Raw genomic sequence first — 25,403 nt, 5'->3', positions numbered from 1 at the left:
CCTGGAGGCAGCTGGAAAGGGATGAGTGATGTGTGTTCCTGGAACGTATGTAGGAGACCTGGATTGAGCAAGTAGCTGCTGGCTTCAGCCCCCAGCCAAGTTGTCACTGTCACACACATTTGAGGAACAGATCAAGCCTCTGTACCTTTCTCTCGTTCTTTCTCAAATAAGCAAGTTAAAAAATAAATAAACAAAAAGTGCAAGAACTGCATGAGATGCAGCAGCTCTAAGCTCCTGCTAACATACTGGGGCTGCTGAGTGATTTTAAATTCCTGTTGTACCTAGAACACAGTTTGAATGTAGAATAATCACAGACATTTCTCCACTTCCTTCCAGTGTTGAGCAACTACCTAGCTAGCTCCAGGGCTAACCCGCAGAGACTTTAACTTCTAATAAGGCTGCCATTGTGCAAGGTTAGGCTTTCAGAGTATCTTGAAGTGGTGTCAGACGGGAGGTCAACTCACAGAAGACACCCAACGTTAGCCAACTTTAGGAGCAGGGTTCTGATGACAGGGCCCAACAAGCACCCTGCAGCTCCTAAATCCACAGCCAGGGACTCAGAAGAAAATGCCTCTAGTTTCAGCAGGATTAGTCCAACAGTCTCTCTAAGGGCAGGGAAGCCCCTCAGATTGTCACAATGAGGCATTGCTTGGAGCAAGAGACCCCACGGCGCATGTGGGGTTTGCTTCTACAGATGTATTCAGTGATTGGGTCTGGGGAGAACCATCCACAATCAAGATGAAAGTAGCATCCCCATAAAACATGACCACAGAGCACCTCGTTTTCTCTCCAGCCTTACTCCCTCCCTTGCTCTAGATTCATAACCACTTGTCCCATGTCATCTTTCTGCCAGCTCACAATCTAGGCCCCCATGACCTCAGGATGTTATTCACACACCTTGATATAGGGTCAGGCCATGGGGCCCCTGGGTAGCAGTTCTGCCTGGTGAAGGGGAGGGTCGCCCATTCCCTCCTGAAGACAAGCTGGGACAGATGGCACCCAGCAGAGAAGCCGTCTGTTCCCACTCGCCCTTGATGCTTCTCAGACGATCACCAAGCACATTGTCAAGGATGAAACAGGGAGCTAAACACGGGGAGGAATTCTGGCCTCTGCTGTCCTGGAAACCCCAGGGGCTAAGATGACAGGTGTCACGTTCATCCCTCAGACTGCACTGCACGGAGAAAAGGAGCAAGAGGAGAAGGAAGCAGAGCCCAAGGAGTCTCTTCCTCAGGTGGGGAGGGCAGGAGGGTGGTGAAGCCCTTATAGGACCAGCAGGAACAACTTATGAGGGTGCCTGGGGGCAGTGTAGGGTGGCACAGGTAATCCAGACTGAGCGGCAGATCACCCTGCTGAGGGGTACTTACAGGGCGAAAAAGGGCAAGGGAGGAGTGACCAAGATAGGGGCAGCCTTATGGGGAAGCTGAGCAGTCTGAAATTTACCCAGAAAGCTACGGGGAAATGTTACAACCCTTTTAGAATTTTAAACAGCGCAGTGACATTTTAGATTCCTCACTGAGCACACAAGAGCAGGTGCTTGAGGAAAGGGCAGGTCTAGGAGGTGGAGACCAGATGGTCACCCACTTTCAGCCCCTTGGCCGTGTGACATCCCCAGAGGCACATGCCCACACAGGTGGCCTCGTTCTGTCGTTGTTGGACTCTGGAGGATAAATGCTGCCAGCATCCTCTGGTTGTCTGACAGCCCAACCAGCGCGTCGTGGTCATTTGAAGCTCCGTTTCTCTACCCAAGGAGAGCTCTTTGCTTCTTTCACTCTAGGGGTCAGCCACCGAGTTCTCCCTCACGGTATTGCTTGCTCATTCTGTCTGGCATTTTTGTAAGAGGGTGTCTTTCTCCTGCAAACATGCATGTCAGGAATGAAATATCTGCTCATCACATGTATTTGCAACATCCCCGTCTCCCGTTTATCACTCAACTTCACTTGCAAAATCTTCTCCTCTAAAATGATTTTTATGCGATTTAATGCATTTATCTTGTCACTCATAGCTTCTGGATGCTGGTTTGGAATAAAGGACTCTCTCCCACCCTAAGGTTTAGGTTTAAATTCCTTAAAATTTTAAGAGGTTTTTTTCTTTCTTTCTTTTTTTTGGTGGGGGAGGGAAGCATCATCTGGGCCAGCATTCATGGACTTGAATGAATCCCCCCTTACAGATATGGTCTCCCATGGACTATCAGGAGGGTCTCTCTCAGACCCTCCTCAAGAAAACTGAAGAGGAAATTTAAAAATATATATATCTTCTAATATATAATGGAGAATTACCAAAGCAAATGAAAGTACCTGGAGTGCCCTAGGCCCGCCCCCGTGCACCTCCTTAGCCACAAACCCAAATGGGCACTCCACATTCGGCCTCCAATCACGCTGTTTTTCCTGGAACGGAACCTTTTCAAGTGTCAGCTGGCTGAAGTCTGACCCCTTTCAGCCCAAGTCCTGATGTAAGGGAGCTTGGAGACTGAAGGCACTTCAGGCGCCACCAGGGCCTTCTGGAAAGGCTGGTAAGTGGACGAAGTTAAATACAGAGCGTGGGTTTGCTGAGGCAGAAGGCACAGCTAAGAGAAACACGTGCAGTTTTTTTAACACAGACTCCTCTAATTGACTAAAGACTCAAGCTGGCTGCCATGGCCTCAGTGTCCCCAGCCTTGCCCCATGGACGCGTGAGGAGCACGCACCCGAACATGGCGACCAGCAGGTTGACCAGCAGGATGTTGGTGGACAGCATGTAGATGCACACGAGGGGGATGGTGATCCACTCGGGGAAGCGTGGCAGGTTCTGTTCGTCCAGTTCCACGCACAGCGGCTTCGACTCGTTTCCGGTGAAGGTACAGTGTGCAAAGTCATACGTGGTACCTGAGGGCGTGGAAGCAAGAGGTCGTGTGAAATATCGAAGCCAGGTCCTATAGCACTCTGTCCACACCAGGTTGAGATCCTCACACCCACCTGCTTGTTCCCCCAGAAAGGATTGGCTGAGCTCCCGTGTAAGCTCAAGAGGAAGGGCCAAGTGGGCATGTTCTGCCCCTTTAGAGAGCATCCAGCCCATGACCACGCTGACGATCAGCCACACAAGTTAGAGTCTTGGCCGTGACAAGACCTAACACACACACGTGCACAAGTTGCATCAACTGGGTCGGCGTCCCAACAGACACACAGCACAAGCAAAGACCCTGTGGTAGGGATAGGGCTTGGAAACACCCATGGAAATGGCAGGAAAAAACATGAGGAAGCCATCAGACCGCTTTGGGCAGAGAACAAGCACAGAGTGTGGCTACAGAGTACAGAAGGAGCCAGAAGGAGCAGAGGGACGTCCAGGAGGTCACAGCTGATGGCTAAGCAGGCAGGGAGGAACAGGCATTGGGGCAGAAGAGACGGAATGTGAAACTGGAGAAAGGCAGCTGCATTTCAAAGACATTTATGAACTGCAATCAGCAACACTAGCTGAAGACTTGGACCCACGGCACGGGGTGAGAGCAGCTGTCTAGAACCACGTGGAGGCCCCGATGCATGCATAGGGAAGGTACCCTACATGTGGAGGCCCTGGTCCAGGTCAGGAAGGCAGGGGACAGACCTTGCAACAAGAGCATGTGAACACTCAGAGAATGCAGTGGGCCCCAACAGCTGGCCTTTCGCAATCCTTCTAGTCCTGACATGAAGATGGGGCCATGTGGGGTTGACCTATTACAGAGCAAAGGGACAGAAAGGTGGTCTCAATTCCCCAGGGCACACAGTCCATTAGTGGCCACCCAGGACTTCTGCTCCCTAGACCTTCACAGGGGATGAAAGCCATACGTGGGAATGTACCACATCTGCTTGTGGTGCAAGGCAGGCCCAGCATGGATGCAGAGCTGTTTCTAAGCTCTCAGAAGAGGCCTTCTGCAGCCGAAGGAGCAACAGAGAGCAGGGAAAACAACAGGGAACAAAAGGCTACACCCAACACAGGCAGGCTCCGAGGCTCCAGGAAACCCTGAGGAGCATCTGCAGTGGCAGGAGAGGTGACAGCCGAGACCACGATTGGCAGCAGGCAGTGCTTCGTGCTGTTCATCTGAAATGTGCACAGATTTGCACACATTCCACGTCCCCTACATATGCCAGGAGTGGGCAGCTGAAAGCCAGCCAGACCACCATCAGCCTTGCTCCAAACACCAGCTGGTGCAGGGCTAATGCTGTGAGGCTTAAGTCCACATGAATCTTTCCACGTTGCCCTTTTCAAGTTAAGTGGTTGCCTGGTCACTCGGTTAAGTAGGTGAGACCAGCTTACAGGCTCATTTCTGAACTAAGGAGTCTCATGGTCTCCATGGTACAGTTGAAAAGAAGGTTTTCAAAAGCCTTAACAATGACAATGTCAGACAAATGTTGTGGCCCAGAGGGGTAAGCCACCACCTGAGCTGCCAGTGTTCCCTGCGAGTGCCACTTCAAGTGCCAGCTGCTCCACTTCCCATCCATCTTCCTGCTAATGCACCTGGGAGAGCCTGGGCCACTGCACCCACGTGGGAGACCCAGAGGAAGCTTCTGGCTTCAGCCTAGTTGTTGCCATCATTTAGAGGGTGAACCAGCAGAAGGAAGATCTCTCTCCCTATAACTCTGCCTTCGTATAAATAAAGTCAATCTTGTTTTAAAAATAAAATCTCACTGAAGAGCAAACACAAGCTTTTGAAAGATTCTCTCTGAGCCCGGTGTTGGGTCTCGAGTTTGGCTCTGTGGTCTGAAAGCCAGCAGGTCAGAAAGCCATGGCCTCCTGCCAACTCTGTGTACATTACCGTCCACGTCACTGGGCACCTGGCCAAACATGGCCAAGTATGGTTCATAGATGACTGAGCGGAAAATCCACCTCCAGCGTTGCTCGTTTTGCCGCAGGATCCCTTGCCTGGCCACACCGAAGGCCACCATCCACACCGCAAAGAGGAACAGGAAGAAAAACACGTCGATCAGCTGCCAGGGAAGGACACGGGAACAGGGTCAGCGCTGGGGCCTGGGGTGGCCAGCGCTGGGGCCCGGGGTGGCCGTCACTGGGGCCCGGGGTGGCCAGCGCTGGGGCCCGGGGTGGCCAGCGCTGGGGCCCGGGGTGGCCGTCACTGGGGCCCGGGGTGGTCAGCGCTGGGGCCTGGGGTGGCCAGCGCTGGGGCCCGGGGTGGCCGTCACTGGGGCCCGGGGTGGCCAGCGCTGGGGCCTGGGGTGGCCGTCACTGGGGCCCGGGGTGGCCATCACTGGGGCCCAGGGTGGCTGTCTGCTCCGCCTGACCACGGCTCAGCTAGCCACGGAGAAATCCTGGTAAACCTACATCACCCAAGTGGTTCATATACTAGCTCCAAATCGCCCGTGGGTGTTGTGCCTCCGTTTCTTGGAATTAAAACCCACTCAGGCACTTCTTGTTGCTCTCTGAGCCATGGTGGTCCCGAAAGCTTTCTGAGAGTTCAGCTCAAGCACCAAGAGACTCGTGTCAGGGAGGGGCCCTCAGACGCCACACCCCAGGGCACGCTAGCTCCTATGCTTTTTTCTGCAAGTGGTCTTTTAAAAAAATAGGAGTCATCCTTTTAGGACAAGAATGAGTGGTTTGATTTTTTTCTGCACACTTAACATGACTTCACGGTGGCCGGATGTGTCAGATATGCTTTGAGTGGTAACCACCAGCAGTCCCAGCAGCCCGAGGAGCTGACCAGATGCCCACGTGACTTTAAGGTTGGGAACATGAGTGGCTGCTGTCATTCATCCCCCTGTGACTGGTATCCGTAGATGAAAATTCTCCTGGTGCTCTCCCCGTCCCTACGTCACAGGGATATGGGATTTCAGTCCCAAATCTCTCTCTGGGTCTAGTTCACTGCTTGTTTTTTGTCTCCAGGACAAACCTATTAGCACCCTTGGACGCAACTACCCACATCTTTAAAATGGACGTAGACTCCCTCCCCTTGCTCGTGTTCGTCGCTGAGACTCACGGTGAGGTGTGAGAGGGCTAAGGAGGAGGTTGCCATTTGTCGGGGCACCAAGTGGCACATCTGGGCTCTCACAGCCCTCTTCCATCAAACATTCATCAAAACACAAATCATGCTGATTGTGAAACACTGGGCACCCCCCACACCCCATAAAGGAACAGGAGATAGAGCCAAGAGAACAGTCATGACCAAGATTCCAGACTCACCATCCTCTGCAACATGATGATCTTGGGGCCCAAGTTTCTGCTCACAGTGAAGATGTGGATCAGCCTCAAGGTGAAGATGATATAATCCAGGCAGAAAATGACGCGCCCAGAGTACAAGGAGCTTTTATTGGAGGGATGAAGGCTGGAGAGAGGAGAGGTACAGGGTGTGGGAAAGACAGAGCATCTCAAGGCTTTGTCTTCAACGGGGAGCTAGACTTCAAGGGAGCTGGGAGCCTGAGCATGTGAGAGCGGGCCAGAGAATCTGCCACACGGCCGACCCCAATGTCCACGCACCCAGCCTTGGAGACGCCACAGCAAGACATGGAAGGCAAGGAGACCACACGAAACAGCTCCTGGAAGCCACGGTCTCACCCCGATTCCAAGTCCTCTACAGCAAAGCCAGCCCCCTACCCACACGACCAATCACTTGGGAACTGATCTTGCAGCTTCTCTGAATGAGGCTTACCTCACGCATGGCACATCATTTAATTAACCTGACACCTGCTAATAGGCTCACTGAAGGCCTCGTGTGTTTTCTAATTGGAAAGATCTAGAAGTCATGCCCAACAACTGCCATTCTAGTGCTGAGATCTCTAATCTAAACAGACAGGAGACACCTGAAAACACGGGGCTGCTACACTCTTCCGATGGCAGGGTGAGCACCCATTGTGTGCCATCTTGGTCCTGGCAGGTGTAAACAGCCAGGGTTAGGCTTCTCTCCAAGTGACACCCCACTGACTCCTCTGGTTCAACCACCACTTTCACTGTCGAGTTCTGGGAGGACGCAGGATGAGCCGTGGGGTCACAGTGTGCGGCTCCCCCAGTCTCTCCACCGTGTAAAACACAGACTTTCCCTTTTGACAGTCCAATGGGATCGGCTGCTCTGATCTCGGGCACCAGGTTTAGCACCGGAAGGGCAGGTGCCGCAAGCATGACCGAGTGCATCTGAGAAGATGGTCAGCCCCACACAGAACAAAACTGTGCCATAGCTAACATTCCCATCAGCCTCTACTCTCCTCAATGTCTAACCATCTCTCCTCAAAGTCTGTAAGAACAAAGAAAAAAGCGATTTCATTGTGGACCGCTGGGAGGACAGGCAAAGGAGACCGAGCTCCATCTCTGAGAAGCAGAGGTCACTGATGTCTACGATGTAAACGAAGCAACAGCCATCCCTGTGCTTCAAGTGGCCAGAGAACAGGCCAGTGCTGGTTCTCTGCACCCCACTGCTGACCAGCTCCTTGCTAACGCACCTGGGAAAGCAGCAGAAGAGGGTCCAAGTGCTTGAGCCCCTGACCCACCTGGAGACCTGGAACAAGCCTGGGATGTTAGATTCATCCTGGTCCAGCCCTGGCTTTTACAGATGTCTGGGGACTAAACCAGCAGACGAAACACACACTCTCTTTTCCCGCCACTTCTCTCCCCCTCACACACACACATTTCCTTTTAAATATGTATGTGCGTGTGTGTGTGTGCCCGTGTGTGTGTGCGTGCATGTATAACAGCCAGAGGAACCTCATTTGACACAGTGGTTGAACTGCTGCGTGGAATCTGTGATCCTGGATCAGCACCAGCTCTGCTCCTAGTTCAGCCCCCTGCTAACACAGTCACCCCAGAAAAGAGCAGTGAGGGCTCTGGTTCTGGGATTCCTGCCACCCACACAGGAGACCCAGCATGCCTTCTCAGTTCCAGCCCCAACTACTGAAAACCGTGGGGGAAGTGAACCAGGGGTGAGCTGGCTCGCTGTGTGTCTCCTCATCTCTCTTCCTCTATCCCACTTAATGACTGTCCATCTCCCTGTCTCTTGCGTTCTTCCTTTCAAATGCATAAATAAACATATTTTTAAATATCCGAGAACTTTCCTCCACCCCACTGAGCCGGGAAAGGGGGCCAGGCTGACTCACCGGAACACGATTCCTGCTATGAAGTAGAACAGGCCCAGGGTGTCCATCACATTCCACAGGTCAGTGAAGTAATTCACGCCGTTCATGTACCACTGCAGCATCGAAAGCGACAGACGGGGGCGTTAACGTCCACTGCCTCCCCGTCCTGTCACATGTCCCCACTTCGGGAACCGGGATGTTCCCAGGAGAGACTGTACCCGCACCCCACTTGAGGAAATTGGAAAGTTGTCTGCAACCCTCCATGATCCTGCCAGATGAAGCTGTGGTCTACGAGGACCATCGGGGTCACCACATGCCGTGGTACCAGGTGTGCACTGCACAATTCGAGAAGGTGGCACACACATTCTGTTGTTATCCTAGAGATGCGTGCTGAGACAGACTGGCACGCACAGCAAAGCATCCAGATGAGAGGAACCGTTTGGGACAGTCTGCACACAGGTGCGGTAGATGGCAACTGGAAGTCAGGTGCTGCCACAGAAAGGATTGGGCGGACAGTGGCTCCCAGCATTCCTTCCTGACTTCTCAGAAGAAAATGTGTCAGGAAAATACCCCAACAGGGACGGCAGGCTGATCTCCTGGAAGCCTGCATGTCAACAGTATCCCAGATGAGCCAGGTGGCCAATTGCCCTGTCACAATACCACAAACTCGCAAGATTCTGTACACCCATCCAGACTCTCAGGACACACAGACATGGGATCCAGTGCAAGGCTGATTCCCAAGGAACCCAGCGCTCCATGGGGAAGACACAGCACATGAGTGCAACAGGCAGTGCAGTAAGGATGGGGTGGACCACCACAGAAGCCCCAGGAAGGAAGCTCCCACAGGGCAGGAAACCAGTGGCTCAACAGTCCCCAAAGGAACATGGCCCTTCATCACTTGACTGAAGGAGCCTACCAGCTTGGGTCCACCTGCTACACGCAACCCTGGACCAAGGCCTAGAGGGAGACAAGGCACCTCCCCAGAGAGTGTGCCTTGCGGTTCTGGGTCCAAGCAGGTTCACCCCACTGCACTCACAAGGTGGAAGGGATGCAAGACACCCCACCGCTGGCCGCTCACCAAGAACCTCTCCTTCCCTGTTCACAGCAAAGCTCAACTTCAGTGGACGCAACAGAAAGGCTGGAGGAAATCAGCAACCAATGAGATGTGAGATTCTCTCCAGCCTCCAGCCTCCAGCTGGACCATACTCCACTGAGCAAAGACTGACTCTGCTGGCTCCTGGGGGAACCTGAAGACAGCCCACCAAGGGCTAAGGCTCCTCTGCACGGTGAGATGAGGGAGCAAGCCTAGGTCCCACCTGTCCCCAGCCCCAGCCCTCCGCCCCCACAGAACCCCAGCTCGGAGCCAGGTAAGTGTGCGTACCTGCCTGCCACCTGCAACAGACCCAGAGGCACCGTGGCCCAGGTGACCCAGAAGCCTGGCCTGCACGACCTCTGACACAGTTCTGGAGTCTATAGGGGACCTTGGCCAGAGAGAAAGTAGCTTGCAGAAATGCAGACGCTTCTCTTACACAATGTGGATGAGTCGCGTTTCTTCACACAGCTCGGGACCAGGGTCTCCAAGGGGCCTCAGTTGGTCAGCTACGCTCACGAGGGCAAGAATGGACTCAGCTCGGGACCAGGGTCTCCAAGGGGCCTCGGTTGGTCAGCTACGCTCACGAGGGCAAGAATGGACTCAGCGCGTTCACACAAACCCTGCAGCCTGCGCAAGGGAACTCCGAGTAGGGCAGCAACCTCGCTGGGCTTGCGGAACACAGGGGCTGTAAATGAGCGGGCCAGTGTCTCTGGGCAGGCCCTGCAGAGCACAGCTTTAGGACAGCCAGATACAATCAAAATTAGGGGGAGAATTAGGTCTGATTTTACCCCCCCTCCCCAACAAGTGTGAGCTGTGTTGATTAAGACAGCATTGCGTCCTCAGAATTCTTTCTCAGCCAAAACCCGTGTCCGCCCAAGCCAGTAAAAAGAGGAGCAACAGCGACACCGCGTGGCAGTGTGCTTTAATGACAAGGCCTCTCCAGGGCTTTGTCCCAGAGCACAGAATCAAAGCTGAGATCCGACCTTGACCTTTGAGCTCCGGTGGCTGATCTAAGCACAAGAGTTCCGGTGCTGTTGCTTCCATCTTTCAAACCGCTGGGTAATGCCAGGAGGCCCATACCAAAACAATGAGAGCAAGAGGAGAGAGAGAGGGAGAAAGAGAGAGACCAACCCATTGGACATTCTCATCATTGCCCTGCACATCACACATCAATCACCATGAGCAGGGGACCAACACCTCACTGCACCTGCTGCCCAGGCCCCTTTGCCAAGCAAGCAGACCTGTCCTGGGTTTCCTCCTGCATGGCCTGAGTACGTAGCTTGGCAACTAGACACATGAACTTTGCATGCACAAGTCTGTGACTTTCATTGGTACAAGTCTTTGGGCCAGGCCCCAGGGACTGAGACTCACCCCTCCAGGGTAACTGGCCGTGCTCACCTCTTCTCCTTGGAAGTTCCCACCTCTAGCTGGAGGAGAGCCCCACAAAGGCAGATGCACCTGTCGTGGGCTCAGTCCCAGGTGCTGCCCTGTGCCTGGCACACAGCATGTATTCAAGAAGTGTCTACTGAGAGAACATTGCATACATGAAGGGTTTGCTTCAGCTGAGGTGCCTCCTGAGCCTTCCACCCAGGCCGGCTCTGCCTCTCACAGCAATCCAGGGACGTCCTTTCCCCCATCCCATATGTCCCTCGCCTGAAAGAACCAGAGCAACACCTGCCTCTGCCTGGCAGCTCCTGCATCTTAATGCAGCAGGAGGCAGGGTCCAGGGTGGGACTGGTGAGGCTGTTTCCAGGAGCATGAGGGTAGGAAGTGGGAGAACAAGTCTTGCAGCCATTCTAAGAGGGGCCCCTAAAGCCCCATCCCCCAACACCCCTAAAACCCCATCCCCCCACCCCTAAAGCCCCATCCCCCCACCCCTAAAGCCCCATCCCCCCACTCCTAAAGCCCCATCCCCCCCACCCCTAAAGCCCCATCCCCCCACCCCTAAAGCCCCATCCCCCCCACCCCTAAAGCCCCACCCCACCCCCCAGGGAGGCCCCGGACACCTTCAGGTAGGCAGCTGTGGACAGGACCTCTCCCACCAGCACTTCCCCAGCTATGGTCACAGAAGCTGTGACAATGGCTCCCCACCTTGTACACAAGGGGTGAGTGGTAAAGACCCCACCACACACACACACACACACACACACACACACACACACACACACACACACACTGATTCATGAAACATTCACACACACACACACACGAGCCACACCAAGTCCAGCTCCTGTGCTAGGATTCTGTGTGGATGAGAAATGGACATTAAGTCACGCCCATTCCAGGCATCCTGGGATCACCCTGGGATGAGCCTCGCGTGAGATCTGGACACCAGGGTACCACAGGAGGGAGCCTGTCTTCCCTTTTTCACCACAGCCGCTTGCAGCAGGAAGGTGAGGCCCCCACTAGGCTACGACCTGCAGCTCTCCAGTTGCCGTGTTCCCACACAGTTCCCCCAGTTCCAGCTCTGACCCAGGTCCTACTGCATTAAGAGACCCAGGAACTGCTGATGGACAGGTCTAAGGGATGGCTGGTTTCGTCGGACATCGAAAGAAACCACTCAGACCAGTGTTGTGGCATAGCAAGTAAAACCACTGCCTGTGATGCTGACTGCTGTATGGCACCAATTCTAGTCCCAGCTGCTCCACTTTTGGTCCAGCTCCCTGCCAATGGCCCAGGAAAAACAGCAAAGAATGATCCAAGTGATTGGCCCTCTGCACCCATGTGGGAGATCTAGAAGTAGCTTCTGGCTCCTGGCTTCAGCTTGGCACAGTCCTGACCATAGCAACCATTTGGGAGGTGGCCCAGCAGATGAAAACTCTCTCTTTCTAACCCTACCACTCAAAATAAAGAAAAAAAAAAACCCCTGTTTTAAAAAAGAAAGAACCCAGGAAGCTGGGAGAAAGGACTGGCTCTGGGTTGTTCTGGCAAGCAAAGGCTGGCCTAGATGGGAGAGGCAGGGACAGACAGCTCTGGACACTCACATCTCTTCCTCTGAACCCAAATCCACTAACCACCTCCTGTGTTCCAGGCATGGTTCCCCTCCCGGGCATATGTACAACATGGGTGCTTCCACATGCATGAATGTGTACATATGTGTGTGCAGACATGAACACACTCATGACCTGTTTCCCCACTGGGCTCTGTGTCCACCATTAATGCAACCCATGAGTAGACCACAGTCTGGCCACCAGAGGAGGATAGAGCAGCAGTGTCGCTCCAGTACCAACCACCCCCACGTGCCTTTTCTAACCCTTGTCAGATCCACTGCAGACACTAGAGCTCATATTAACAGCCTCTGGCTTGAGCTCTGATTTCTGGTCTCCAGGACTGGGGAACGGGGATTTGAGCCAGGTCTGTGCAGCTATGTCATGACAGCTGCTGGAGCTGACACAGCAGGCCCAGCTCACATAAAGCTGTGACCTCATGGGCAGGCAGTAGGCACTCAGGAGGCCAACTTTAAAGGACCTAAGCCCTTCACCTCCACCAACCCCAAGCTATGTCCATCCCTTGGACCAAGCATGCCCAGGAACACAGACAGGGCCCCTGAAGATACATGCTCATGGACTGTCATGACCATTTACTTCCAGAAAGTAAGACCTTCCAGAAGCAACTTCTGCTCTTCTCAGGACACACTGAGCAAATGAGGAGGAGCCCGGTGTGGGAGCGTTCCTACCTGTCTCACTTCATCACAGAATAATACAAAGACCAGGGCATAGAGGATGAGCTCAGGCGTGTGTGGCACGGAGTGAAAGTCCATGAGCAGCACGTAGGCAAAAAGCAGCAGGAAGGCGATGTAGAAGACCACGTTCCACGAGAAGACCACGAATGGGGAGGTGAAGAAGGCCACGTAGTGCCACAGCAGCCGCTTGTGCTTGTCAACAGGCTTCTTCCTGGATGCACAGGTCAGGGCAGCGTCAGCATCCACATGAACACCAGGTGGCGCCAGCTCACCTCCCCAGATGCACAGGGCAGGGCAGTGTCAGCATCCACATGAACACCATCAGGTGGCGCCATCCCTTCTCCCCAAACAGGGCAGGGCAGTGTCAGTGTCCACATGGACACCAGGTGGCGCCAGCTCACCTCCCCAGACACACAGGGCAGGGCAGTGTCAGCATCCACATGAACACCAGGTGGCGCCATCCCTTCTCCCCAGACACACAGGGCAGGGCAGCGTCAGTGTCCAAATGAACACCACCAGGTGGCGCCATCCCTTCTCCTCAAACAGGGCAGGGCAGTGTCAGCGTCCACATGAACACCAGGTGGCGCCAGCTCACCTCCCCAGACGCACAGGGCAAGGCAGTGTCAGCATCCACATGGACACCAGGTGGCGCCAGCCCTTCTCCCCAGGTCAGAACTGGTTTGGAAGACTAACCCAACTCAAAGCCAAGGCGGGGCATTCTGTTCTGAACAAATCAAATTCTGCATGGTCTAGTGAAGAGGAAGATGCGATGTCATTTCTAGTCATTGGAAACCAAGCTCAGGGACGGGCCGTAGTGGTGTCATCTGCGTCATTTGAGTCACCAGCATCTCACATCAGTTACAGTCCCAGCTATTCTGCTTCCTAGTCACCTCTCTGCATAGCCACAGTAGGAACGTACTTGGTTCTTACCTAAACGATACAAAGCCACAGCCCACCAAGGGTATAATGAACAGGCACAGAATAATCTTCCAGTTCTTGGTGTCCCGTGAGATCTCTCCATACCACTGCTTGGAAAGGAAATTCTGCGGGGAAATCAGACAAAGCACCCAGGTCTTTCTAAGTGTGCCAACAGTGGCGTGGTAGGCAGCCTTCCTGCCCAGCCCTACACCCTCCCAGAACACAACTTGACCTCCAGCAGCAGCTACCTGGCTTCTGAAAGGCTACGTAAAGCAAGCCCAAGTCCTCTTTGATTGTTCTAAGTCAGGGGCACGTGAACTTTAAAACACAGGTTGTGTGAGGTCCAAATTCAAAGACTGCATGAATCTTGAACAAGATCCAATTCCTATTGTGTGGGCTTCAGTGATGTCTTCCCTGCTCCCTTTCCCTCAGTGACCACAGCTCCACAGCCTCGGCCAGTGCTGCTTGTAGGGTCCCCAGGAGGACACGTAGGAGGCACATAGGAGAAGCTCCTGTTAGGAGGTAAGCGCTGACCAGGCCGCTGAATAGAGTATCCAGTGGAAGGGGGCTGGTGGGCTTGAGGGTAGACCCCAGTGTCAGTGGGGCTGGTGGTCCTTCGCCTCAGAGGCAGGCAGCTTTTCACACAAGCCCCCTCTCCTCCCCAGAATGCTCCAGCAAGAAATGCAGCCGCTCCAGGAGGGACAGTGGGAGCCCCAAGAGCAGCCCCTACAAACTGTAGGCCACAGGAGTGAGTGACACAGCCTTTCCCAGAAGCCCCAACTGGGGAGCCCCGGGCACCCAAAGCAGCAGCTCTCTTGAGTGTTGGCACAGTGCCATGCACTGTCACTCCCACGTGCACTACCGGATCCCCGTAAAACATGCCTCGTGTGTTAAAGTCTGCTGGGGGGAGGCCTCCTTGCAGGAGCAGGAAAGCAGGTGGCATCCATGACTGGTCATGTCTAGCCTTTCTCACTCCCCTGCTCCCGCTGGATCTGTTGCCAGGAAGCCCTGAGGTAACCACAGCAGGCAATGGCACTGGGTTTCCAGAATATTCCATACAGTAGCCTGAAAGGAGGAAGCAAGTTTCCTGGCCATGCCAGCAAGGGGGTCTGGTTGTGTGACTGGCAGGAAGCAGGTGACAAAAGCACTTAGGAGTCTTATACCTAAACAGAAACATCCATCTGCCTCCAAAGGACTCCAACTTCAGGGTCACCAGCAAGACAGGGTGTGGGGGGTCTAAGAAACTGTGACAAGGCCATGGCAGGCCTCCCAGCCCTGCAAACACACTCCAGCTCCAGTGATCACCTCACTCCAGCAACTCCACTGCTACGGTCCCAACGCCCCCTTCCCACAGGTCCCTTGTCGTTAAGTCACAGTTCTTGTTGACTCCAAACAGGTGCAGCATTAAATGGATTTTGGTCAGAAAATGCTCAGGTCCTTCTTGGCCTCGTGGCATAGCAGGAAGTCCACAAGAGAAACAATAAGTGTGGGCTCACAGCCTAGCACAGCTTCTCCAGGCCTGGCAAGCTAAGGACCCCGCTGAGCTCCGGAGAGCACATTACCCAGATGGGAATGACACAATGAGACGAAGCTCTAGGTGTAGTGGTGGAGAAGCAGGAGTCTCTCGCCCCCACGCCCTTCCTGCGGGAGCCGTGAGCGAAGGCAGCAGGGGCAAATGGCTCTGTTTTGTGCAGTGCAGGTGCCTCTCTGGGTGGGGGAACTGCTCCTCCGCCGCCATCATCCTCCTTTGAACCCTGACTGTGACAGCTGACACAGAGGACAATGCCCTCACAAGACTGCACTGCACTTTCATATAGCGCCCCCAGAGTGGCTGCCAGCCCACCTGAGAGATTCAACACTCAGACCCATCACCCTACACCCAGTTAGGGGCACAGTGGATCGAAGCACAAGAGGTGAGGTCCAGAATCTGGCTCATCACTCCAGTTATATGCTACGAACTTTGTGGAAGCTCAAAGAACATTCCACCTCCTTGAAGCAATCACCTCTTCAGCAGTGCCCGCCCTCTGCCATCAGCATCCCACTGCCCCTCTATGGCTGTGCTTTTGGAGTGGAAGGGCTCGTTAGTATTCCTTGTTTTCATGCTGCTCATGGCATCTGTCTGTGGGCCAGTGGCTGGAAGAGTGAAGGTTGCATACCTGCACCCCAGGCTGGGCGATGAAGTGCTGGTCGGTGGCCTCCACAGCCAGCTCCAGGCAGTTGCTCCCACCCCAGGCTTCACAGGAGTAGACCAGCAGCTGCTCGGCCAAATCTTCGTCACTGCTGTAACACTCCGTGAACAGCTCTGAGGTGACATCGTCGGCAGAGAGAGCAGCTGGAGCCCAGGGCGGCAAACACACAACTCTGTCCTTGCCCTACCCCCCATCCCAGCCAAGCCCCAAAGCCAAGAATACGATGGAGTGTGTGAAGCCAGACCCACGCAGGTGCGGTGAACGCATCACAGCCCAGGGCTGTTCCAAGCAGAGACTTGCCCTAAGTTCCCCACACCTGCAGCTCCATGTGGTAGGAGCAGCTACACTGGATGTGGGAGTGCCCTGTTTGGTGGGTTTCAGCCTGGACACAGGGAGATCGCCAGAGCCCCCTTTGCCAGCCAGATCCTTCTCTGTCATGGCCACATTGTGCTTTCTTCATGAGTTCCTGGGTGGCTACGACAGTTAACAGAGCTGTCCCACAAATGGTGCAGTCATGTATCAAAAGCTGATCATGCGGAGACCAGGACATAGCTCCTTAAGGCAAAATGTAAAATCTCAAACTAGCCCGAGCTGCGGCCCAACTGAAGGCACGCAACAAGGTGCCCGATGTCTTTGAAATTAAATGCCTTCAAAGAAGTAACTGGATACCTTTATTGTTTTTTTTTTCAACACAGAGATGTATTTTAATCTGACAAGACAACAGGCCAGTATGCTTGCCAAGAGCGCAACATAGAAGTTAAGCAGCACTGGGAAGAGGGGGACCCGGAACGGGCTGGAATTGCACTGCTGCAAGATGGGAGCCTTGTTCCTAGACTGATCATATCCCCAAGGGGCCCAGGCCTCTGCACAATGCTCTGACAAGTTTAACTGCTGAGCAGCAAGCAAGGGTCAGACAGCCCCGTCTGGAGGCATTCCAGGAGACCACCTTCCTCCTTCCACTCCAGAGGAAGCTCTTCCTTCACAGGGCTACCTGTGGGAAACCAGCTGCGGCCCTGGCTTTGGTGCAGCCCCAGGAAAGATACGTACAGCAAGCTGACAGGCTAGCCATGAACCTGGAGGTCAGACAAAGTCTCAGACTCATCAGTGTCTGAACAGCATCCAACAAAGCAAGCCATTCTCCCACATTCTCTGAGGTGTTGAATCACTCAGACCCAGGACTTGGGCGTACAGGGTCAAGGAGCCCAAACTCCCCCAGGGTTGCTCTTGGGAAAGTCAGCAAGTACTAAGACCAGGGTGTCCAGGTACAACAAGTGCAGGCCTCAGCCAAGCCAGTGGGGCAGGGCACCTGACATGCCACCAACTTCACCCACCTAGCCTGTGATGTGCAGGGCACACGGCAGGCTTGGACCTGCCAGGAGACTCACCCACGGCGCGGGTCTCGTACTCATTTGCCAGTTCCTCAGACTCCCCAGCAGCGTTGATGTCGTTCTTCACCTTTGCCAGTGTCTTCAGGAGCTTGCTGGCTCCCAGCGCTGCCAGGGTACAGCCCCTGGTCTATAGGGAGATAAGAATGCTATGGTGAATTCATAACCCCTGGACATGACCACGTCCACATGAGGGACAGACAAGGAGGAACCTCCAGCAAAAGCAGAGAACAGTGAAATCTGAAGGTCTGTTCACCATGGTACAAAGTCAGACTTATAAAGAGTGCGAACTGGTCTTGAGCTAGAGCATATTCATGGTTTTGAGTAGCACAGAACAGAAAATGTCAAGTCAGAGACCTTGAGCAGAGGCTCTGACAGCAAGGCTCTGATCGTGGGAGCCCAGGCTAGCCTGCTCTTCCAGAACTTTACACCACAGCAGCTCAGAGGGGGCAGGCAAGTGGATGAGGACATGGGAGACCAGGGCAATGCAACTGGTAATTCAGTGTGTTTGACTTCCTTGTTCAGTATCCAATGTTATGTTCTAAACACGGAGAAGGTGGTGCAAGCATCCTTAAATCATTACTAAAATTCATTCTCACTTCACCACGAGGAAAATCTCCTATACATTTTTCCAAGTAGAATTTGTGCAGACCCTGCTTCCTCCACATAACACCATAAAACAGTTCAAACGGTAATGAATCTTCACAACTCAGTTGGAGAACAGTCACAAACCTACACACACATCCTGAGAAGCAGGTGCCTCCTGGACTCAAGCACAGCTACTTTCCAGGGTCTGTCCCTCTCAAACCCACCTCTGCTGACCTGCACACAGCAACCCAAGCAGGGACTGTCTTTCCCAAATCTCGCCTCCACTGACCTGCAAGCAGCGACCCAAGTATATCCATCCCACATCTGTTTTGCTGGTGATGGTTTGGATCAGACAGACGAGTTCTGAGAAAGTTAGAACTATAAAATCCAAGCACACACGGAGTGAACATGTAACATCAAATGAGCATTTACCTGCTCCCAGATGACCTTGGAGAGTTCCTTTTTGTTCTGAAGAATGGCCCAGATGAAGAGAGCTTGCAAGGGGTGCCGAGTAATGAAGGACACGTCCTGGGAGGGTGAAAGCCTGCGGTCAGTTTATGGATGTACAACTCTAATGATGGAACTGGGGCAGGACACCTCGGAGGAGAGTCCCGTGTTAGAGAAGCCCTGTGGCTTCGAGTCTGAGCCTATGACTCACGTCCTGGCCTAACTTGACACAAAGTCTACTATAGATCATAAAAGACAGGGCACAGCTGACAGACAGCTGCAAGAGACAAAAATACGTGCTGAAAACTATTTTAAACTGAATGACCAAAGAGAAAGCAATTCCTCCTCATTCTTATATATATCTGTTTTCCATCCAGGAAAAAAAAAATCATTCCAAATGAATTCTGAAGCCCCTTCCATTTAAGTTCAATTTTACAACCTAAAATTGTGCTTAATTCTTCGGACTTTTATTCAGAGATTTTAACTCCCAATGCATCTTTTAGCATGCCAACCCCTATTCAACATTCACCATCTTCCAACAGAAATCCTTCAGATGGAAAATAACCAGCAGTGTGCTCCTTTCTCACATCCTTGTGTGTTTTGCACACGTCTTAGAATGTATGCGCACAGGGGGACGTAGACTGCATGGGGTTCTCATAGAAACACTGCGGACAGAAGCTCTCCAGATATTTCCAATCCATGCACACGCCTCATTCTCTCCAATTTGTAACACACACGCATTCCAGAATTACAAAAGCTAATGGCCTAATCTGGGTTACCTGCCGAAAGCAAACCCAAGTCAAGAATTTAAGGCACATAGTTTCTTTGCAGAGTTGATTTGAGAAAATCCAAGAGGAAAACGAGGAGATGTGATCAGAAAAGAAAGAAGCCAGTGAGAAGATGCTTTTGCAAGCAGGTTACCATGACAACCAGATAGGAGCTCCTCTGGGCCACCATAGGAGTAGCCTTGTGTGGATAAAGAGGAGCTGGCACGTTTATGAAGCAACCTCTGCCACTCACTGGGCTCTCACTGACCAAATACATCTTTCATCAAAAGTTGCTGGTGCCGGCAACTGAACCCTGGGCCTGCCAGTACCTACGTTGGGAATATCCCTGAACCCACAGGCAGCACATCTGTGACATCTTCTCTAAGGGACACCTGGGTTACCTCTTTGGAAATACTGTCCCTGTCATGCACAAGAGACAGACACCTGTCAGACCCCCAGTCCTTCCATCGGAAGTAGGGAGCCCCTTAAAGCCAAGCTGTTCAGTAGGCTGAGCCCCAGGCAGGCAGCCATTTGCCTGCCTATCTCTACGTCCTGTTAGATGCTTGCACAAAGCACAGCACACCACGGTCCATGATTCAGAAAGACTGTAGTGAGTATGAAATACTCAACGGAGTAATGCCAAGACAACAGAAAATTCATCAAGAATACTTGTTATAGTTTAAGTAAAGGTGGCAGAAAAAAAACTTAACCATGTCAGCCTGTGAGCTACTCTAGGACAATGAGGTAGAGAAGGGGAGAGCTGTTTCTGTAAAGAAAGACTCAAAAACTTGGTGCCTTCAGACAGACACCTGTCCCAGAACCTACGTGGAGTTCCACATCCAAGTCATCCCTGCTGCTTCTGTCTTCCTTCCAGAAGCCTCTTCGGAAGTTGGCAACCAGCTTCCACACAAATGTGAGCAGGGCATCATTGTAGGAGTTCTTGGCAATCTGCAGGTTCCGGTACACCAGGGTACTGAAGTGGTTGGAAAAGAGCTCGGTGAGGACGTCATTGGTGAGAAACTTCTGCAGGTTCAGGCCGTTCTCCAGGAAGAGGCGGACAAACTTGGGCCTGTCCTTTATGAGAGCCGTGAACATGACTTCTTGAAGGTCTGCAGACTAAGGAGAGAAAACAGAGCAAAGATTCAAGGCATCTTTCTTTCTTTCTCAGGCACGTCAACGTTAGCCACAGGGACACCAAGACCTTCAACTTATCTTTGTTTTGAGAACAAAACTCTTTGTTCTTGGAGAACAAAGCACAGCATCTTTTCTGTGTTAACACCACATTGGATTTTCATTCAGACATCCAGATGAGGAAATGGCCTGGTAGAATCTGAGAAGTGAACCTGAGGAGGGCAGATGTGACTCGGGTTCTTGTTGATGTAAAGTGTTCCCATGCATGACTCCCATACATGGAAGATGCTGGTCAAGAATTTATCCCAACATCTGGCAGCCAGCGACTGGACCAGCAATAGCTAGAACCAATTCTCTAAAAGCTCCTCTAGTCGTGAAACGACTACCAAGGTTCCTCATTGCCATGGGATTCACTGCCCTTGCCAGGCGTCTATAAATTTTGCATTATGGAGTCTGATTTCTCAGATACAGTCTGCAAGTTGGAATCCCTCACAGCTTGTGCAAACCACACAGACCAGGCAAAGACATGGCCAGGTTTATATATCAGTAAGGTACTGGAACACTGGGCAGTTCCACTTGTACACTTCTCTATCTCCATCTTACTGGCTGCTAATGACACTTACCCCACAAAAACCTATAGAAAAAATCAGAAAACCATCAATGAATACTCCAGACATAAACCAGTGGCTACAGGCTGCCTCAGCTCTCAGATGTGTTCTGTGCATCCTCACGGAGGACTTGGGACTATTGGATCCCATCGCTAGCATCATGAAATGAGTAGGTCCATCAAGGGCTACATTTAAGAGTGGAAATGCAAAGTTCTGACAGTGTGGGAAGCACCCACAGGAGCTGAGCAGTGGGTTCTCCCAGGAGCCCAGGCTCTCTGCTCCCCAGTGTCCTGCACTGCTGCCCACTTTACACACATCATTCACTCATGCCTGGTACCCCGTTTTAGGTAACCTTCTGCTCTCACTGACAGCATTAACAGCTTTTGCTTCTGCCGAACGATGGCCTCTTGGGGACCACTCCATTCCTAGAGATGAATTTGCCACGGGTCCCTTGGGTCCCTGCCTGATAGATCCCATGGAGCCCAGCAGAGGTAAAGCTGGCTGCTGCTGCGAGAGTAGCAGCTGCTGTCTGTCCTCAAGGCAAGTGTCTCCTGAGCCCAACATCTCACATGTCCTCCCAATCCTGTCTGCTTTTCCATCGGTGACACGCTGGAAACCTGGAGGACTTATTAAAGCATGCATTGCCAGGGTCCGCCGTGGAGTTCAGTGGTTTATAATAGGCAATCACCAACCTAGAGCCTAAGAAATGCCAACCTAGGATAAAAACACCAGGCCTTTCAGATAGACCAGTCTTAGCTTCCAACCCTTCATGCTACCATCTTCCAGCTAAGTGACCCTGAACAAAATCGTGTCTCCAAGCTTCGATTGCTTTTCTCTGATGTAAGAGGTCACGAGGTTGTAATGAGATAGCACAGATCAAGCTTCTTTCAGAAATCTGAGCCCAGAGCCAATCCTCAATAAAACACCAGCAACTGCCACCCTGCAATGCCCATGGAGCCTTAGTTTATTAACCAATAAAATGAGGTTTTTTTGCTAAGGATTGCTATGAAGGACAAGGAAAGTAATACACTGAAGGTGTGTCATGTGTGGTGAAAGACCGCACAAATATTATCGTTATCCCAAAGGTCCATATGTATTTTTAAAACAAGGACTTGCATAGTGTTTAGTAAGTGCCAATGTTCTAAGCACACTGGGAACACTGCATGATTGAATCATCATAACAGGATGAGATCAGTGTTGCTGTCACCATTCTCTCTTATCTCCCCGTTCTGATGATCAGTGTGGTGTGCAGGTCTCCCAAAGAAAATCCAGGCCTTGGTCTATCATGTTGGCCAGTCCCCACAGCACCAATGTTTCCACGTGATCTGTATTTTGCTGCTAATTCAGACATGGGAATAGGTGTGGATCGAATACCCCTGCGAGAGTACAGCATCTCAGCAAGCAGTTGCGACTGATGTAAGCAGGCTGAGGCACAGACAACAGCAAAAGGATTAGATGATGAAAAGTTTTGATCCTTAGTACCTTTTGTTTTCCATAAAAGGTAATTAGTTCTATATTTGTGTAATTTTTAATAGCGATGATAGTTAGCAACTGAGTCACAGAATCTCTAAAAATTTAGCAGCTAGCTCCAGCAAATTAGAGTAAATTGGTAGGAGCTGGCTCCACCATGGAACTAGGAAAGGAAGTTGAAGCAGTAAGAGGTTAAGCACCTTTCCAAATTCATGCAGACAACCTGGCTGCAACCTCGTAGCTGGTCATGCCTTTCACCTCTAAGGCTCATTAACTGAGTTAATAAAGTTAAACGTGCCAATCACAGGGTGCCAGAGTTTCCATTTATCTGTACCATCTGACCTAATTTAAACAGAACACTTCACACACAAGGATTCATTTGTGAACCAATTAACCAGAGCTACTCACCTTACTTTCCCTCCACTAACTAAAGCCTGGTGATATGCAATCAAGTTCCTTATACTGCAAAAACCAAACAGGAGATGATGTTTGCTAAAGGAATGAATAGCTTTAAAAAATTCATAAACTGTTCCTTTATTTGCACTGCTGTCATTAAACCTGATCACATGTTCATATAAACCCAGTCTTAGTCTCTGGTTACACAATAGACTTTACGGCTTCACAGCATCTTCTGAATCAGCCTGCTAAGGGTAAAAGCTGTCAAATATCCACACCTTAAACCTAGACCTCCATTCTAGAACTCTGTTCTCCCGGGCCATTCATGACTCAAAGCAGTGCAGAAAGTGGAAAACGTACCAGCAGACTTGCAAGTGCTGTTCCTCCCTAGAGAGCCTCTACGGAGGACTGGACCTCAGTCGTACACAAGATACGGCTCTAAGATGCAAACCAAGCTGCAAAGGGAGGGGGCAGGAGACTGGAAGGTAATGGTTTTTATTGCATGTGCCACTTCCGTACTAAAGGTGCCATGCACAGGGCGCTGGAGTTATTTTTAATAAACAATAGTCCCAAGTCCCCAGCCCCAAGACACTGGGCATCTTTGATCAGGCTGTTCAGTGATCGGCTTCTGAATCTCACCATGGCCGAATCTCTTATTAGAACCCAACTAGGCAGTTCGAGGACAGAGCCAGAAGAGTGCTGCTGTCTTGAGTTTTGGTCAGGAAAACGCATCACACTGCACACCTGCGCTTTCCTCCCTCACTTGTTAATCCACTCTTGTATCATCTCACCAAGATGGATGATCACCGTGGCAAAGGACTAGGAAGCTTGAATGGCCCCACTCCACAGACACGTTCTTAATTAGACCATTGATTCATATGGTTGCCTCACAGCAAGCTTACCATATCCATGTGACTCTCCTGTTTTACTGACAAGGAACATGAGGCTCAGCAACATTGACATACCAGTAAGTACGGATCCTTTACTGGATTCCACAGGGAAGATCTCCGCAGGAAAAAACCAACTGCTGTTGAGTTCCGTGTCAAATCTCACCCTGACCCCAACACAGGCCACCTTTTTGCTTACCTCCCAGCGGCGGTCATTGGTGAAAATCTCATCGCTGGCCAGGTCCAGCTGGTTCCACTCCAGCAGCAGCTTCAGCTGCCCATTCCAATTGTCTTTATCTTGCTCGTTGGTGCTAAAGGCTGTGAGAGGGAAGAAGTGAGCCAATAAACCAGGGACCCAGAAAGAAGAATCAGAACCCCTGTGTGTGGCTAGTCAGTAGGGACAGTTCAAGCAACCTTTCTTAGAATCAGATACTCAGATTTGCCATTTTAGTGTAATTTCTCTTCCCCTTTCTACAGGTCCTGAAGTATGTTGTAAGGATCAACTGAGGCCCCAACCACATTTTCCTTCTTACGTCCTAACACTGTCTGTGGTATACAATCCGTGGCTTGGCAATGGTTCAACTGAGATTACAAGTGCACAAACGCACAACCTGCTGCTCTTCTTCTCAGTCTACTGCTCCATCAACCGCAAGAGACAGCCAACACTTCATCATAAAGCACGATTTCTAGTAGGTGATGTTGGCCACCTGTGGGTGAATGCAAGTGTTCTGAGCACGTTTAAAGGAAGCCACAACTAAGCCAGGATGTTCAGGAAGTGTAGATGGTCATCTTCCAACTCACGATGGAGATTCATCATGGGAATCCCCCACAAGTCAAGGGTTATCGGAGTTGATTCAGATTCCATGCCATCCTATAAGAAGGGCTGTATCCAGCAAGCACACACACACACATATGTATGTATATGCTTGCTATCTCTATGTATCTGAAGAGAGATAATTTCATTTTAATAAATCTCACCATAACCAAATTTCTGGCAAGCACAATAAGAATGTTTCTAATGAACAGGTAACAGTGCAATCACACTTGCTATGTGTCTGGCCTCCCTCGTGTACTTCAGTCACCAGGCTGTTAAATTCTAAATGCTGAGGCTTTGCCAAGGATGAACTTACTTCAGGTTGTATTCACTTGGATAGATTTCTATCGCAGCAAAAGTCACACATGAGCCTGGGTTTCATTCATAAGCTTCAGAAGATGTGCAAACCATGGAAACCGAAAGCAACCTTACCCACACGTGAGGTATGCGTGTCTGTCCTTTGCCTCACCTTTGTACAGAGCATAGGAAATGGCATTGCTCACGATTTCATCTCCAGCTTCTTCCATTTTAATAACTGTTAACAGGTGAGAACTTTCAAGAATTTCTTTGAGCTGCCAATATCAAGAGAACAAAATGATCAGTTCATTGATGTATTTCTTCTGCAGAGAGATTTTTACTTCATTTTTTAAAAAGACTGCCTTTTGGTGAGTTCCATCTCTTCTTCCTTCATAGTAACTGCACCTCAGCTTCTAGTATCTAAACGAGAGTGATGCATTCTTGACCTCCATGAGGTTAAGGTTATACAGGAGCACACATAATAAAAAGGCCCTGTCAAGTAACTGGAAGCCTTCTCTCCTGAGGAGTGTGTGGGGGCTTAGGGGAGACACTGGCACATGGTGGACGCTCAGTTGTTGAGCAAGCAATAAATGAAGAAGAGGTCACAAAAAATTATAGAAATCATCCAAGTGTGGTCAAAAGGCTTGAGACACAACAGTCAGAAAGAAAAGTTCCAATGGAAACAAGAGCCAAGAAGACTCACTGGAGAT

General features: G+C 51.4%; 1 protein-coding gene across 1 annotated transcript in view; it reads right to left on the bottom strand.

Annotated features, from left to right (window-relative positions):
• The window catches only part of TRPM8 (transient receptor potential cation channel subfamily M member 8), a 69,935-nt gene that overhangs the window by 24,766 nt on the left and 19,766 nt on the right, over positions 1–25,403 (bottom strand). Inside the window, exons 9-20 of the mRNA XM_040972476.1 lie at positions 24,866–24,968; positions 23,782–23,900; positions 19,916–20,206; positions 18,309–18,404; positions 17,289–17,418; positions 15,871–16,016; positions 13,727–13,839; positions 12,791–13,007; positions 8,043–8,134; positions 6,142–6,283; positions 4,766–4,937; positions 2,684–2,861 (exon numbers count right to left, since the gene is read on the bottom strand). Of these exons, the coding sequence (XP_040828410.1) occupies positions 2,684–2,861; positions 4,766–4,937; positions 6,142–6,283; positions 8,043–8,134; positions 12,791–13,007; positions 13,727–13,839; positions 15,871–16,016; positions 17,289–17,418; positions 18,309–18,404; positions 19,916–20,206; positions 23,782–23,900; positions 24,866–24,968 (1,799 nt within the window). The remainder of the gene's footprint in view (positions 1–2,683; positions 2,862–4,765; positions 4,938–6,141; positions 6,284–8,042; positions 8,135–12,790; positions 13,008–13,726; positions 13,840–15,870; positions 16,017–17,288; positions 17,419–18,308; positions 18,405–19,915; positions 20,207–23,781; positions 23,901–24,865; positions 24,969–25,403) is intronic.

The sequence above is a fragment of the Ochotona curzoniae genome, unplaced genomic scaffold, assembly GCF_017591425.1.
Source record: "Ochotona curzoniae isolate NIBS_2020 unplaced genomic scaffold, NIBS_Ocur_1.0 contig_2294, whole genome shotgun sequence".
Lineage (NCBI taxonomy): Eukaryota > Metazoa > Chordata > Mammalia > Lagomorpha > Ochotonidae > Ochotona > Ochotona curzoniae.
Note: the sequence above shows the minus strand (reverse complement) of the source record. Positions and strands in the feature narration are given on the sequence as shown.